Source organism: Mirounga angustirostris, unplaced genomic scaffold, assembly GCF_029215605.1.
Source record: "Mirounga angustirostris isolate CCGP_5_RB_7025 unplaced genomic scaffold, mMirAng1.0.hap1 SCAF_10, whole genome shotgun sequence".
Lineage (NCBI taxonomy): Eukaryota > Metazoa > Chordata > Mammalia > Carnivora > Phocidae > Mirounga > Mirounga angustirostris.
Genome location: NW_026991718.1, coordinates 76,148,643 through 76,166,041, shown reverse-complemented (window position 1 = coordinate 76,166,041; position 17,399 = coordinate 76,148,643). Strand labels below are relative to the sequence as shown.

General features: G+C 53.4%; 1 protein-coding gene across 1 annotated transcript in view; it reads left to right on the top strand.

Moving 5' to 3' along the window:
• FAM178B (family with sequence similarity 178 member B) overlaps positions 1 to 17,399 on the top strand; it is a 121,198-nt gene that overhangs the window by 74,489 nt on the left and 29,310 nt on the right. Inside the window, exons 10-12 of the mRNA XM_045885133.3 lie at positions 4,723 to 4,816; positions 5,107 to 5,283; positions 5,589 to 5,686. Coding sequence (XP_045741089.1) covers positions 4,723 to 4,816; positions 5,107 to 5,283; positions 5,589 to 5,686 — 369 coding nt within the window. The remainder of the gene's footprint in view (positions 1 to 4,722; positions 4,817 to 5,106; positions 5,284 to 5,588; positions 5,687 to 17,399) is intronic.

Below are 17,399 nucleotides of genomic sequence, written 5' to 3'. Positions count from 1 at the left end.
ATGGCTTCCTGCTCCTTGTGCGTCAGGACAAATCCATCCTCTCTGGAGGCACGAGGGGGAGGGGGGCAGGTGGGCATTAGAACCATGGCTGCGTAAGTCTGCCACCTCGACTACTTGGGAACACCAAGCCCAGCATGCAGACTTGCAGACTTCCAGCCTGACCGGGCAGGTCGTCCTGTGTAAGAGGAAGGCCAATCCACGTGGTCGCAGAGTGTTGTCAGAGCTGCGTAGTCACACCACCAGACGTGCTGCTTGGACACCCTGCTTCTTCCCTTGGGCCTCATGCTGCTGGCACCGTTTCCCCACGGAGGACTCAGACCTGGCCCAGAGGAGCTGGCCGATGGCTTCAGGGCTGATTTTCTTATTGTGGCCCTCTAAGGACAGTCTGGGGCCACCTGCCCAGCCACTTAGCCTGCAGAGGTTTTTCTGCCTGAACACAGCCTCTTTTTGGAAAAACAAACACAACCTGGAGACCCCTCCAGTGGCCTCCCCAAGTTGTGGGGTAGCAAAGATGTTTGGGTGGGTTACCTGGGTTGCTGGCTGGCTGCTGCAGTTGGGGAGGCTCTGGGAGTCATAGGGTTGGAAGAGAGCTCTTCTAGACTATTCAGGAAGCACTGTGAAGGTTCTGGCATCTCCTCCACTGGGGGTATGGCATCCTTCATAGACACATGGACCACAAGAGGAACATCGGGGCAGGCTGCCTTCTCCCCACTGTCTTCCTTGTCCTGTTCCTGACCTAGCTCAAGTTCATCCCATGCCAATTGGCTCCATGTCACCCACTGCTCTGTTGACTTCCAGGGATGTCTGATCTAGGGCTCCTCGACAGAACAGATGCTCTGGGGCTCCTCCAGGGCACCCACAGAGCCCTCATATTGGCCAAGGTTGAAAATGAGGGGTTGAGATGTCTCTGCACATGGCCCCACAACTGGACTATCTTTTTAGTGTCTATGAGAAAGACTGGTCTTTCTTTCACCGTTTTGTTCTTTTTTTTTTTTTTTTTAAGATTTTATTTATTTATTCATGAGAGACAGAGAGAGAGAGAGAGAAGCAGAGGGAGAAACAGACTTCCAAGGAGCAGGGAGCCCGATGCGGGACTCGATCCCAGGACCCTGGGATCATGACCTGAGCCGAAGGCAGATGCTTAACCATCTGAGCCACCCAGGCGCCCTCACCGTTTTGTTCTTAATCTCAGATTTTGTTGAAACCCATCACCATCTCATCGAATGCTTCAAGATCTCCTTTCAGAAAGACGTAGCCCTTCTGCCGCTGGACCATGCCATGTCCACCTTGTGGCAAACACAGTAGCCCTCTGCCCATTGACGAGGCTGGGACAGAGGAATTGGGAGGATGTGTGGGAGCAAAAGGGCAGAAGAGGGACCAGAGCGTGAACACTGACCAGGAAGCAGAAGCGAGAGCTTGAGGGGGCTTGTACCACATAGTGTACCACACTATGCAGATACTCTCCATCACGGGCCCCAGTCTCACCTGCCAAGGCAGGGCAGGTCCTTGGCCCCCAACGGCAGGTCTTCCAAGGCTGCTCCCAGGTTACAAAGCCCAGTGGAAAGTCCCAGTCAGACAGACAGGACTGGCAGCCAAACTGCCGTAGCCTAGTGCCAGAAACCTTCATGCCCTTGGTTCTCTGAAAGGGCAGCCTGGTGCAGAGGCCAAAGGGGCAACTAAATGACAGTTAATCCATTGAAAGGGTATCCTGTCCAGTGTAGGGGAGGCTGGTCACTGGCCATCTCAGGACAATGTAATCCGACCCAGGTAAAATGTACTTCTCTCTCCCTTCCCATCAGCTCTGCATCAGTTTCCCTTTACTTCATTGACCTTGGCTCGTAGAGCCTGAACAGGTCCCGTCTGGTTTAGCAGTACAAGCCTAGGGGAGAGCACCCCCCTCGTAGCCTGCATGGTGGGGCCCCGACCCCTGGGAGCCTTGAGGATGGCCCACGGTTGTGGAGGTGCCGTGCTCATACGCCTCTCTGACCGTCCTCCTGCTGAGAATGTCTGCGCACTGTACAGACAGTAACTTTAGTATTATTTTCAACTCTTGGGGAAAACAAATCTAGAAACTGGGATAGGGGTCAGTGACATGCCCCTCTTAAGATTACTTGAAAGAGGGGCGCCTGGGTGGCTCAGATGGTTAAGCGTCTGCCTTCGGCTCAGGTCATGATCCCAGGGTCCTGCATCGAGCCCTGCATCGGGCTCCCTGCTAGGTGGGGAGCCTGCTTCTCCCTCTGCCTCTGCCTCTCTCTCTCTGACTCTCTTGAATAAATAAATAAAACACTTAAAAAAAAAAAGATGTAAGTAGGGCGCCTGGGTGGCTCAGTCGTTAAGCGTCTGCCTTCGGCTCAGGTCATGATCCCGGGGTCCTGGGATTGAGCCCCGCATCGGGCTCCCTGCTCTGCGGGAAGCCTGCTTCTCCCTCTCCCACTCCCCCTGCTTGTGTTCCCTCTCTCGCTGTGTCTCCCTCTGTCAAATAAATAAATAAATAAATAAATAATCTAAAAAGAAAAAAAAAGATTACTTGTAAGTATAGAACAGTGTCGTTGTAACCCAACTCCAGCTCCTGGGTGCTGGCCACAGGCTGAGCCCTAACCCAGCCAGCTGGGGGTCAGGGCTGAGGGGCAGGGGGTGGACAGATGAAGCGCTTTGTTCATGGAGTCCGGTGGTGGGACCGTCACCTCGCTCTTAACCTGCTGAGTCCAGGAGGGGAGCCGGGTTGCTGGGCTGTGGATGCCTGTGTTCCGTGGCCTCCTGCTTGGAGCATGGAGATGGAGGCCTGGGCGTCAGTGGATGCCACATCCCAGAATAGCAGTCACAGAGGCCGACGGTCCGGTCAAGTGGTTCCTCAGAGCCTCGGAAAGGCAGGGGATAGAGGACGCCACCATACTGCCCGCTCTTCCCAAGGAGAGGCGGCTCAGGGAGATGCTCACAACAGGGAGGCTGTTGGCCCTCTCCACTTGTCACAGACACGCTTCCCTCCCCAGCTCACGTTTTCCACACTCCGCCTCTGGCAGCACCGAACTGTCTGAAAGCCCATTCCTCTTCAGCAGAGTCACAGTTCTGTGCCTGCCCCCATCTTGGGGAAGTCTGAACACATTGCCACTCGTGCTTCCGGCCCCTGTGCCTGCTCACAGGCTGGAGCCGACCAGAACAGCCCTCCTGTACGGACACGGGCCCAGCAGGTGCCCAGATGTGCACACACAGCCTCCCCCATTCCCTGGCCCTAATAAATGCTGAACTCTGGAAGAATGACCAAGCCCTGTCCTAACCCCCGCCCCTTCCCCTGACGTCAGTGTGTGGGCACCAATTCTCCGGTGCCTAGAGATGGATTTCTCCCTCTTCCTGTCTGAGAAGCAGCACCAGGGTCAAGTAAAGAAGAGCAGAGACTCTTCCCTGGAGCATGCAGGAACGAGGGCTCCCCCTTGGTCAGCGGTCAGGCGGCTACCCTGGAGATGCTGCGGGCAACAGTGTTGCTGTCCTCCATACCTTCATTTATGGAGAGCCCACTGCTCTCGGGAACGCCAAACGAGTTAATAAGCATGGAGAAGTGGATGAGACAGCACATGGAGCCTTGGCATAAGCTCACCTCAACAGTAGCTGACAACCCACAGTATACATGTGACCGGAGAGAGAGAATGATTTAGTGAGACCGATCCTGCTCTGTTTTCTATCCAGTGAGCATGCACCTGGAAAGTTTGTGCAAGGCTGGTACAGCTCTGCAGTCCACTGATGCCCCCCTCACTGTAGGGATCTTGCCACCCTGAGTACGACTCTAGTCTTTAAAGAGGTGTTTTGTCTTTTGGGGTTTTTTTTCATGTGACCCTAAGCTCTAACTTCGTCGGTAGACAGCGTGTTAGCGTGACCTTTGGGGGGGTTCTCAAAGATCATTTTTACTCTGAATTACCCCATATTACTTGCTGACTTTGGAAACTAGCCCCCACGTAAGCTACCATGTGGTGTACTTTTCCGTGCATGCAAAGAGCCACCATACCTGTATGGACAAAGAACTTTCTTGAGGAAGACTCTTTTGGGATAATGGAGTATGATTTTCTGGTCTTCGAGTCCCAGAAAAGTAAAGCCTGAGGCCTGGCTGGAATGGCAGCCGTTGGGAGCCAGCCCCCAGGAATCCCCATCTCCCGGCGTTCTTCCCCTTGTGTGGCTCTCACCCCCACTCGGAGTCTGGATGGTCTGTGTGCATTAGCAGAAGTGATGGGATGAAGTCACTTCCAAGACCAGGTTATAAAGGCTGTGGCTTCAGTCTCTGGCATTCTCCCCTCTCTCGAATCGCTCACTTTGGGGGAAGCTGGCCATGGGGTAAGGACTTGGAGGCCTGCTGGTGGGCACACGAGTGAGCTTGGAAGTAGTTCCTCCAGCCCATTCTGGCCTGACGTGACAGCAGCCCCACCCTCAATATTTTGGAGGCAACCTCCCCAGAAACCCTGAGCCTGAACCACCCAGCTAAGCAGCTCCTGGATTCTTGACTCTCAGAAACTGCATGACATAATAAATATTTGTTGTTTTTAAGCCTCTGTATGTTGGGGGATTTGTTACGCAGCAGTAGATGACCAACACACATAGGGCATGAGTGTCCCAGGCTGCATGGACCATCCACGGGCTCTCTGCTCTTGAGCAACGGCAGGCCCCCCTCCCTGCCTCAGTTATCCCCTTGCATCCACCTCCTCTCATTTCCTTCCCTTTGCTTTTGTCTTACCTTAGAGTGCTTAAAAACGACATCAGCCTGAGCTGCAGTCAGTGGCAGGACAGCCCCCCAGAGACTGCCTTGGACAGTAGCTTGAGCTACATCTATAAGGTGAGTCAGACGCCCACTTCTGCCCACCATCCAGACCTGCTGAGCAGTTGCACGCGGTAGGTACCACTGAGCACCCCCCGTGGGCTCGGCGCCGCTGTAGGCACCACGCCGGCTGCCGGGACTGGTGCTGCAGAAAGCTCACAGTCCCCGCGGCCAGGCCTGCCACCAGAGCACCCCATGGGGGGCTTGACTCTAGGCCTTGCCGCTTGTCTTTCTCAGCCGCTGCCCAGCCCGGCCACAGGGCTCCGGGTGCCATCCCTCCCTGCCCTAGCACTCTCTCTGCTCTCCAGTTCCTGGCACTGTGTGCCCTGGCCCAGCCAACGGCCTACACCGACAGGGAGCTCTTGAACCTGATCGAGCTGCTGTGCCGAGCCGGCCTAGACGTGGGGCTCCGCCTGCTGCCCAAGACGGATCTTCAGCAGCTTCTGCTCCTGCTCCTTGAGAACATCCGCGAGTGGCCCGGGAAGGTATCATGAGCTCTGAAGCCCAAGCCCAAGCCCAAGCCCAAGCCCTAGCCCTAGCCTCCTCTGTAAGGTCCTGATCCTCCTCCACTTGACCTTGTTGCTGGGACTGAAGTTGCACCTTGAGCGCACTCAATGGGAATGGCAGGCTTGGAGGTCACCAGGATGCTGGGGAACATGCCCGCCAGTCCCTGGGCTCTGCGACCGCCCCCTCCTCTTACTCTCTGGCTTCCCCCTAAGTGGACTGGTGGGGAGGTCAGGGTGACGACGGGCCCTCCTGCAGCCCCCCTTGCCGCCCACCGCCCCCACAGCTCCAGCAGCTGTGCCGCACCCTGAGCAAGGTGTCAGGTCACCACCACAACCTGCTGGCCCTCGTGCAGTGCTTCTTGGACGTGACCTCTCGGAGCAGGTGGGTGCCCCTCCCCCCTGCCTCCTCCCTCTGACACGCATCCCTTCCCCTGGGACACGGTGGGGTGTGGGGGTCCAGAGTCCTCCCCATCAGTCCCAACAAACCTCCCCCTCCTGCCCAGTCTCTAAAACCCAGGAGAAAGAACTAAAAATACAGTTCACTAATGAGTTCATTCCGAAAGGAAAAGAGCCTAATTTTCTTAACATGGTCTTATTAGCAAAACAATTGCCTTATACAATTAGCTTCTGACTGCAGCACCCACCCCCCTTCCCCAACCCCCTGCCTGCTGCTTCCCAGTCCTTGGTAGCGGGTTCCTTCTTGTCCTCAGACCTCAGCGGCATTATGTCCTCTAATCACTCCTCCCGGACCCCTCTCCCAAACTCTCAACTCATCATTCTGCTTTATTTTCTGCACAGCATGGCTTTCTGCCAGAATTTTATCTTACTGTTGGTTCCTTATTTTTGGTGCCTCTCCTCCATGTTCCCTCCAGGAGAGCAGGTCCCTCAGTAGTCACTGCCATATCCCCCAGCATCTAGAACAGTGCCTGACATGCTGTTTGCACTCTGTTAATTCTTTTCGACTGAATGAACGAGGTGACCAAACTCAGCCCACTGGGAGATGAGACCCATTCACTGGACCTGGCCCCACCCAGTCTCTCCTCTCCTCCTTCCTTCCCCCACTTTAGGCCACAGCTATAGGGAATTCCTTGCCTTCCCGGAGCAGACCATTCCTCATCTCTCCTCTCCTCCCATCTAGAATGATGGCCCTCCCCACCCTTCCAACCAGGCCTGTCCTGGGGCCCTTCAGGAAGACCCCCAGCCTTCACAGGCACCTCCGCGGTAACCCTTAACTGGGGCCATTCCTCTGCAACTCCCTCCCCAGAGGCAGCTTCTGGAAGCAGGCTTGGCATTCCATGCAGACCCATATCCCAGGGCCCACTGGGTGCAGTCATCCTGAGCTCAGCTTCAGCTCTTGTCTGTGAATAAAGAGAGAAGGCCTCTCCACAGTCCTGGAAGGAGAGTTGTTGCTCTTTCTTTGAAAGAACTGGGCTTCGGGGTGCCTGGGTGTCTCAGTCGTTAAGCGTCTGTCTTCAGCTCAGGTCATGATCCCAGGGTCCTGGGATTGAGCCCCGCATCGGGCTCCCTGCTTGGCGGGAAGCCTGCTTCTCTCTCTCCCACTCCCCCTGCTTGTGTTCCTTCTCTCGCTGTGTCTCTCTGTCAAATAAATAAATTTTTTAAAAAATCTTAAAAAAAAAAAGAATGGGCTTCTAGAAGCTCTGTCTGAGGACTTTAAGTGTGAACGCTAAACCAGGGCCTCAGTGGGCGCCATCTGCATTAAGCCCAGACGCATGGGACTTCTTTGCATATGATCTGAAGAGGCTGACCTCTGCCTCCAGGCTCCCTGCTCAGCCCCAAACAGTTAGTCCTCTGTGTCGCAGAGTCAGAAATTGTAGTCTTAGAGGTCTCTCCCATCCCCAGCCCATTATGCCTGTTCATCCTACATCCTGTCCGTTCTGACTTCCAAATCCCAAATCCTTGTTTGTGGTTGCCGTCATGTCAGCTCTGTGCAAACAGGTACCTGTCTGGGTCTCAGCCACCTCTGTCCCACCTGCTTCTGCTTTCATGTCCTGTCTCTCACCTGGATGGATGGTCCATCTCCTCCTCCCTCAAAGTCTGTCCGCTCTATGGCTACATGGGATTATCTTGTCTCTGCCTTACCTCGCATGCCAAGTCCAAACCTCCAGGGCCCATGTTGTCCAGCCCCAATTTCCCATTTGCTCCCAACAGGCCCCATTATTGGTACTTGTTTTTCTTTTTTTCTTTCTTTTTTTTTTTTTAAAGTAGGCTCCATGCCTAATGTGGGGCTTGAACTCACGACCCTAAGATTAAGAGTTGCATGCTCGGGCGCCTGGGTGGCTCAGTTGGTTAAGCGACTGCCTTCGGCTCAGGTCATGATCCTGGAGTCCCTGGATCGAGTCCCGCATCGGGCTCCCTGCTCTGCAGGGAGTCTGCTTCTCCCTCCGACCCTCCCCCCTCTCATGTGCTCTCTCTCAAATAAATAAATAAAATCTTTAAAAAAAAAAAAAAAAAGAGTTGCATGCTCTACCAACTGAGCCAGCCAGGTGCCCCAGTTTGTCTCACTTTCATGTGTGTGTATGTATATATATGTATATGTATGTGTATGATGAACCTCATTCATTTTCATAGCTGTGTAGTGTTCCCTGGTATACACACAATCAGGGTACAGGCTTTGCACATCTATGTAAATATTTCTATAGGATAAACTCTTTGAAGTGAAATTGCAGTCCTAAGGTATATACATTTAAAATTTGGCCTCCAACAAAAGCTGTATCAATTAATAATACCCCCAATGGACCTGAAAATGTCTGTTTCTCCACTGTGTATTCTCAGTTTTGTTTTTAAGCTTTATTAGTCAACCTGGTAAGTGAGAAGTGTGATCCTGTGGTTCTGATTTTTCTCTGACTGCCAGTGAAATTGAGAATCTTTTCATATGTTTATTGGCCTTTTGTGTTTCTCTTATTGTAAATGACATCTTGACGCTTCTTGCCCATTTTTCTATGGGGCAATTAATCTTATTAACGTATTGATAAATTGCTTATTATATATGTTTCAGCACTGTATTTTCTCCTAAGTTCTATATATCGTTTTTTTTCTCTTTTTTTGCACATCGTCCTTTTTAAACCTTTGTGAATGATATCTTCTGGCGAACTGAGGTTTTGGGTTTTTTGAAATTTTGTTTTAGAATAGATTTAGCTTTTCAGAAAAGTTATGTGGATGGTATAGAGAGTTGATTCTTACTGAATCTATCTTGAAAAGAAAAGCCTTCCCCACCCCAAGATCACAAAAATAGAATGTTCTCTTTATCTCAGTACTTATATTAACTTTGTTACTATTGGTTTTTAATCCCATCTGGAATCTCTTATTCAAAGATAAGAGACAGGGATCTAACTGGATTATTTTCCACCTCTGAAGAGCCAATGGGGCCAACACCCACTTTCTTTCTTTCTTCATAATCCACCTTTCCCAGCAGATTTGAGACTACCTTCAACATAGCCTAAATTTATGATGATATTCATCTGTTAATTGAGTCAAATTGATTTCAGGGATCTGTGTCTTTTACAGGGTGTCTTTGTAACTGCAGAACCCTTACTAAGTGTTCCTTAAATGCCAGGAGTGAATATAATGGAAGAGCCTTGCCTCACTTTTTTTTTTTTTTTTTTAAGATTTTATTTATTTATCTGAGAGAGCGAGCAAAAGTGAGAGAAGCAGACTCGCCGCTGAGCAAAGAACCAGACGCAGGCCCTGATCCCAGGACCCTGGCGCCCCCTCCCTGACCCTGAGCCACCCAGGCGCCCCCTCCCCTCACTTTCAAACAGACACATCAACTAGGGTGATAATTCCTGCCACAAGCTTTGCTAAGAAAGTGGGATGGGTATTATCTATTTATTTATTTAGAAATTTTATCTTACTCTTCTAAATAGATAAAGCATTCAAAAAGAACAAAATTCAAAAGGCACCAGGAACACCTATTTGAAAATGTGCCCCTCCCCCTACCAGCCACTTAGGCTGCCTCCATTTCTTTTTGGGACTTCTGTGCATATTCTCTCCGCCCTTTTCACTTCAAGTTATGTGTTGGCAGTCATTCCAAATTGGATCAGAAAGAGCTTCTAATTCTTCCTTACAGCTTCACTGTATTCACTGCAGTCTTTAGCCGGCCACCCCCCGACCCTGCCCCCCGCTCCCTGTGGTGGCGAGGTTGGAGGAGCTTGCCGGCGGCCTGTTCTGCCCTCGCTGGTGGCTGCCCCACTGGGCTCAGTGCCCAGACTGACCCCAGGAAGGAGGGCGTGCTGTTGCCCATTCTCTCACATTCTTCGTCTACTGACTGGTTAAGCACAAAGTGAGAACTTCCACCAACATTTGTGCGAGGCACGTCCCCCCCTGCCCCCGACCTCGTTGACCAAGACTTCAGGGATGCACTGTAAATTTAAGGCACAGTTGGGCTCAACCCGGATAAATGAAAGTAAATACAAGAGCAAACCATTTGAAATGGGGCCAATGGGAAGACTTTCCCTTGGAGGAGAGTCTGTCTTGGGACTCTGGCCCCTCTCAGTTAGCTCCAGGGAGCTGGGGGCGAGGGGACTGGGGCGGGGGGGGACTTGCCCTTCCAGCTTCTGTGCAGGGTCTCCAGTGTATGTTCTGAGTGAACCTCTGCAGCCACTCCCAGGAGCCCTTTTAGGGGGAGGACAGAGGCTGAGGGCTGCTTTCACTCCACTGAAAGCTGATGTGCGCAGGCTCCAGGGCCCGTCTCCTTCACCACCCGTGAATGTTTATTAAATATCCCATTTAACTGCGGCCTCCAAAGTAGAGGGGCAGATAAAACCGGCTTGAGCAGGCTGCCGGATCCGCCAGGTTCTGACCCACAAGGAAAAGCTGGCTGCTCAAGTCCAAGTGCAGGAGCCCTAGGAGAAGGTGGCCTTCAGAGGCTTCAGGTCTTTGCACACTGGGGATAAGAGTCACAGCACATGCAGGCGCCCATAGCGTTCCCCAAGTCTCCTTGTTTTCCTTCGTGTTCCACGCTGCTGGGGTGGGGCTGCTCATCCCCTCCGGGCGGGGCCAAGGGCTGCACCTTAGTGGGGTGTCATGGCCCCACCCTCGCACCCCCTGCACCCCACCCTCTCCCTCCCCCAGCCCGATGCAGGCCCGAGACCATCCAGTTCATTCTCTCCCAGTCCTTTTGCCTTGCTGCCTTCATGTCCTGGCTCCTCGCTCCACCATCACTCCCTTCCTGTGTGCCCCCACACATGGCCTGTCCCTACATGGGCCCCTGATCCCTTCTGGCTGACCAGGACCCACTCTGAATGCCTGGCCAGCCTCCTTGGGGCCCTCAGAAGATTCCAGACATCACCGTGCTTCCTGCTGCTGAAATCTCTACCCCAGCAAACAGCTCTGCCCCTTCTTTCTCTACTGTCTGACTGCCAGCCACCCACACACCTAGTGGACCCACATCTCACCTCCTTGCCTTTCTCCCGACCCCACCTCCCATGCTCAGGACCCCAACGGGCCTGCCCTTCCAGACCTTCTGCAGTCGTCCCTGCGCTCGTGTGTCTCCTACCTTAGAACAGCAATTCTGCCGCCACCCCCCTCCTCCAGCTACTGCTGCACCTCTAAGCTTCCCTTTCCCTGCTCTCCCTTACTCCATTCACCCGAAACAGGCTTTCTGAACCCTGCCCACCCTGGACACATGGTGGATTCTTCAGAGCTCAGAGTGTGGGAGGGAGTTCTCACCTGAGAAAACAGACATTTCAGGCTCTGGGGGTGGGCAAGGCCAGAACATTCTAGAAGGGGGCAGCCACAGTCCAAAAACCCTCAAAATTTTAGAAGGCCTCAAAATCCGGAGGGATAGGAGGCAAGATGAAGATCATGTCTAGGGGTCGAGGGGCCATGCTGGAGCCAAGAGGGCAGCAGAGAAAAAGTGGGTCACCGTGAAGCCAGGAGTGTGAGGGTTGTGGCTGAAGAGGATCTGGTTCACCTTTACGAGTGGGTGCGCACGTAAGGGGTGGTAGGAGAGACCTAAAGAGCTAGGAGTAGAGGAGACCTACCTCATCTGGCACTCTAGCCAAACTGCCTTATTACCCCTGACCTAATGGCCCTTCCTCAGGAATAAGCTTATCATTTTCTTCCTTGGCTTCACAATATCATTCTCCCGACTCCCCTCCCCTTCTTTGGCCCATCCTTCTCAGTCGCCATCATCCAGTTCCTTCCTCCGCTGCTCCTCAAGCCTCAGTTTGCCTGGGGATTCTGCCCCAGTCCCTCTCCTGTGGTCACTCTGTGCAGTCTGGGGGAGCTTTCCAGGCTGGGCCCTGCGGTGCTCTGTCCATATGGTCCCACTTCAGGATTCTGGCACCCCCTCCCCAGCTGCTGAGTGTCGCCCTGCTAGCCCAAATCCCAGGAATTGCCTTTGCTGAACATGGTTACCTTACCTGAGGTTAGGTGCCTTCCTTGGGAGCAGCCCAGTGCTGGGGGCACAAAGGCCTGCCTCTTTGCCTCGATCCGGGATTCTCTGAAGGACCTTGCCAGCCCCAGAGGTCCTTGCAGGGTCAGCCAAGGGCTTTGCTGTGACTGCATTCCAGCCTGGCTTTCCCCTTTGGCCCAGACCTGCTTCCTTCATCCCTACAGGAGGTTGTCCCAAGAGCACCCATCTCCCCTTCTCCCTGCATGCTCACTTCCGCTTCAGAGTCCACCTCCTGGGGAACTCGACCTGAGACCCCATCTCATCCTCATCCATGGCCACAGCTCCAGGCTCATGCCAGGGGCTCACAAGTCAATACCTTTGGCCAGACTTTTCTGCTAAGCACCAGATCTGCATGGAAAAGAATTTCAGGGTTAGCATGTGCAGAACAGAAGTCACCACCTTCCAAGGAGGACCACCTTCTCCTGTCCTCCATGGCCCCATGACGGTATCAGCACCTGCCCACTGCCCAAAGCCTGAGAGTCCAGGGTCACCTCCTGTCCCCTCCAGCTCCTCCTCCCCAACAATAGCCACCTCTTCCATCACCCTCACACAGTTCCAGCTCTTACCACAGTGCCCCTGGAATGCTGCCTCCTTCCAGGCTGTCCCCCTTCTGACCCATGCTTGCACTGTCCAGCAGCATCACCTCCCTTTGGATGCACAGCTGGCTGCGTCACTCCTTTGCTCCATTAAAATCTCTCGGGCTTCTGTCCCCAGGATGAAATTCAAACAGTGGCATACTAGGCCTTTGTGCCTTCTTTTCCAATCCTACCTTCTTCCCCTGCCCAGCGTCCCCGGCAGGCTCCCATGCTCCAGCCACCCCAACTCAGGATTTGTCTCGGAGCCTTTCGGCATCAGTTCCAGCTTCCCTTATCCCTCTCCTCCTCTTTGCCTGGTTAACATTTCCTCACCCTCAAGACTAGGCTCAGACCAAGGCAACTCTCCCAAGAAACCTCCTGACACAGGGCCCTGATCGTCAGTGCCTTTGGCTAATCCCTTGGGCTGTGAGCATCTTGAGGGAGGAGCTATGACTTTGCTTTCTAGGCCCTCGGAGCCTGGCATGGAGGAGGGACTCATGTGCATGCATGCTTGTAGAGCGGTGGCTTCTGGAGGGCAGAGCCCAAAGAACATAGAGTTGTTTTTTAGTAGCCAATTCCAAACTCAAGGATGGCTCAGGCAGGCTCGGAGACAGGGTGCAGTAACACTTCGGATGTGGACTGTGAATGAACCCAGTAAGGAAAAAGTAGGAAGTATCTAAAGGCTGCAGGGGCTGCACCCAGAGCTCGAGCATGATCTCGGATTTTGAAAGATATGGAAGATGGAAAGTAGGACGCAAAAACAAGGCAGATGGATAAACAGCACGCACCAATGTTAGCGCCGCTGGGGAAAACTAAGGCCCATAGGAGGGGCTTCCGTGTAGTTGTTTTTGAAGCAAGGAATGCTGTTTTGGGCTGCAATGAAATATTGACACCGATGAAGAGAGAACGACACTATATAATTCCTATTTTGCTTCTCTTCTCTGTCGAGGAGCATAATTTTTCATCTGGACTCCACTATTGATCAAAGGGAATTGAAGCCTAAGACAGCACGGGAGAAGAGAGGGTGGCAGCATCCCGCTGTGCGGAATGGGTTTAAGTCCCCCGTGGTACAAGGACGTCCCCGGTCAGTCCTGGGAGAGGAGCAGATGGGGGTCCCCTGAGTCCACGGAGACCTCCGGAGGTGGGGAGGGAGGGTGCAGAAGGAGCACGGCAGGCTTGAGGCGCCCCCCACATCATTCCCCAGGGACGGTTTGTGAGCACATACACAGAAAAGGAAGCTCTGCTTTCTAGGATTCCTAAGAATAAATCATACCAGACTAGCCTCATTTATGTTTTGACAGGCCAGCCAGAATAGTACTCTGGAGAGGACTGTCTGGGTTTCTGTAAGGCACTTGGTAGAGACTACCGTCCTATCCTGAGGACAACGTAAGAAATGTGGGCTGAGCGATTGATGTCCAAGTAGCTGGGGCTCCTCATCACAAGGTGCTGCTGGCCAGCAGAGTCCGCCTGGAGGGCAGGCCCCCGGGGCCCCTGATGTCTTGTCTTCACTGACAGGTTGGTCAGGGCAGACCCGGTGTCTCAGATGAGGCCATTAATGGAACAATAGTCAGACTCACACATGACCTGAATACAACTGACAGGGAATGGAAGATCCCAGAAGATCTCAACAAACCATAATGACTGTCTGAGAGGAAAAGAGAGACCCAGCTGCACAATTAACAACAGGATCTGGGAAATGGGATTTGACAGCAAGACATGTGAGAAAGACTTTGGGCTCAATCTGCGATCTGCATCGCATCGCGGGGCAGCCAGGAAAAGGAGCGTCAGGGCCAGCTCTGAGCACCTCACTGACGAGAATGTTGACAACCCCCAGGGCCTTCAGAGGACCCAACCCACAGTAGCAAAAAGATTCTGAAAGAAAAGTATGGATGTTGTATACACAGAGAAGAAAGAGTTGTGGAAAATAATGGCCACTTCCCTCAGGTATGTGGAGAGCCTAATTAGATGGACAAATACGCGGATATTAGATGGCGTGACTATTTTTTGTTGGTTGGTTTTAAGTAAGCTCTCGGCCCAACATGGGCCTTGAACTCATGACTTACAACCCTGAAATCAAGAGTCACATGCTCTACCAACTGAGCCGGTCAGGCGCCGCCTAGATTGGGTGACTTTTAAGAAGTGTTCTAAGCCTGACTGTTCTACGGATTTCATCACAATAAAGGAAAAGAAAGAAAGAGGGAAGTAGGATGATAAAGAGGGTGGGAATTGAGTTGTAATTGTCCATATGAACTTTATCTACTAAAGAGTAGTAACCTTTTTGTTTTTGTTTTTGTTTTTTAAAGATTTTATTTATTTATTTGAGAGAGAGAGAACACCTGAGAGGGGATAGGGTCAGAGGACGAAGCAGTCTCCCCGCCGAGCAGGAAGCCCGATGCGGGACTCGATCCAGGGACTCCAGGATCATGACCTGAGCCGAAGGCAGTCGCTTAACCAGCTGAGCCACCCAGGCGCCCAAGAGTAGTAACCTTTTTATTCATATAATATCCATGCAGGAAAGGACACATCAGAGGTGGCTACTCAGTGCACTTTGCAAAGGGAGCTGTCTGTGTAACTACCGCTATATCATAGGGCAGACCGTCACCCACCCCCCAGAAGCCCTCTCAAGCCCCTCCTAGGCATTCCCTCTACAAAGAAAACCACTTCCCCGACTTCTATCCCATAGCTTCCTTTTGCCTGGTTTTAAACCTGTGCATAAATGGGACCGTGCTCAGTGTTCTCTCTTGTGTCTGGCTATCTTGGCATAGTGTGAACACTTTGTGGGATTCGTCCATGTAGCAGTGAGCTGTTGTGGATGGACCCTTCATGTTGCCATGTGGCGGTCCCCTGTACGGATCTGTGGCCGTCTCTTCCTGTCTGCACTGTGCATGCCCACACTCACGAGTGTCCCAACATGTGTGTGGATGACAGGGCAGACTCCCAAGGAGGTTGCCCTAAGCTCTGAGCCCAGGCCCTGGTTCTTCCCGCCTGGGTGGTATGTGCTCACGTGCAGGGTAGGCTCCAAGTGAAGGACTGCAGGCGGGGGGGTGGTGGGCGGAGGCGGTGGCATGAGGGGTGGCCGTGATGCCTGAGAGGCAGCATGGACAGCCCCCGAGAGGCAAGGCGGGCAGATGCCCTGAGGCAGGGTGTTGGGCAGCATTTCCACAGCGGAACAGGCCACTATTGTTGCTTCCTGAACTGCCCTAAAGACATGGAAAAGGCAGCTCACGCCTTTGGCCAGATGCCTGATGGCCTTTTAGGGTAGTTCAGCCTTGGCAGGGCCTCGTTCCCCTCCGAACAAGTGAAGAGGAGGGGCGCCAGAGGGGGCTGCACTGACCAGGGTGGTTGTCCCAACATCCTAGCGGCCCACACTGGTTAGCGCCTTTGCCTTCCTCCGAGTTCGAGCATGGTGCCCGGTGCCTGGCTGGGCCGCCCCTTGCAGGAGCTGGAGGGAAGGCCGGAGGCTGGGAAGCAGAGTGCCTGCATTCCACTTCCCAGCTCTGCTGTGGATTCCAGATTTTGCAGTGCCTTAGGCTCCTCTGAGTGCCGATCCAGTGTCCTGATCTTACAGAGGCCCGTGGGGGGAGCAGGGGTGGGGGCAGGGCTGAGGCAGAGGCCTGGCCTGGTGTGAGCACAGAGAGCTGGGGCTTGTTTCCTTATATGACAGTGGCTGGGATGCCTCCAGTGCCTTCTGCATCCTCCTTTATCCGTCCGGTTTGAGTCCCGGGGAGTCCTTGCCGGGTGGGGTCAGGCAGCTTCTAGGAGAGAGAGGAAGAGCCCCTGGCCGACCTTGGCTGGGCCTACGGGGCCCCTTTGCTTGCCCCCTGCACAGTTTGGGTGTTATTTGGGGTGAGTCTTTGTGTTTTCTCCTCCGTATAATAAGGTCTCAGTCTAAAATTAAAAAGCGGTCCTGTCCCCTTTCCCTGTGTCCCAGTGGGAACTGAGAGCACAGGAGACTGTGTTTAAAAGGCAGGGGGGCCGTCAGAATGAAAGGCAGTGGGCAGGCGGGGACAGCGAGGGGGAGCATGCCACCCTCAGATGTGGGTTCCTTTTCATCCATTCACCCGGTGCTTTTTCTGGTGCTTTTTTTCTTTTCTGGACAACAGCCCTGTCCTGACCCACCCAGCCTGCTTCTTCCCTTCTGGAACCACCCCGGCTCTGCTCCACTGGCCTGCCCCCAGGTTGGCCCCTCCCCGCCCTCCGAGGCCTGGGTTTTGGATTAACGAAGCCCAGATGCAGAACTTCTGACTCTGGCTGCGAGTTAACTTTGGAGCAAGGCACAGAGGGGCCATTTACCTCCCACTGTGTTCCCGGCCAGCTGCTGCTGGGGCTCCCGGGCAACAGCCGGAGAGCAGGTCCTGGCTGCCAATGAGATGGAAGCCATGCAGGGTGTGCCGTGTGGCCCGGGCTCCGGGAGAAAATGGGAGGGTAGGGCGCTGAGTGAGGGGCGATGGTCTGGCTGCGCTCACAGGAGTCCAGTGTGGGGGATGATGAGGGACTCCTGTTTTCTATCCCATGCGGCTAAAAGAGGCTGCCTCTCCAACAGCTCTCAGAAGGTCAGGTGGGGACGCTGAGGTGCTCCGCAGAGAGGGGTCAAGGCTAAAGGGAGACAGGGTGTGGGAGGGCCCCGTGCTGGTTAATGTCAGGTCTTCCTGATCCAGAATGGACCAGGGATGGCTGGCCCCTCCCTGGGTTGCCAGATAAAATACAAACATTGCGCAGGAGAACCGTACGCCAAGAAAATGACTCTTTGTCAATAAGAAATTCAAATTTAACTGGGCATCCTCTATTTTTACTGGCTAAATCTGGCAATCCTGTCTCTCCCTCCACCTGAATTGCTTCTTTAAGTAATAGTTTTATTGAACTGCAACATACAAACAGAACAGAACACAGACCGTAGGCGCATGGCTCAGTGGCCACAAGTGGAACCCGTGGGAAACCTGCACTCAGAGCAAGAAATGCAACATGAGCAGAACCTGCCCGTCCCCCCAGCCATCACCACTACCCAGGCTTCCAACAGCTGCTATTTGGCCATTTTTGTACTCTATAAGGAACTGAATCATGCACATGTATTCTTTTGAATCTGGCTTCTTTCGCGTGGCACAGTG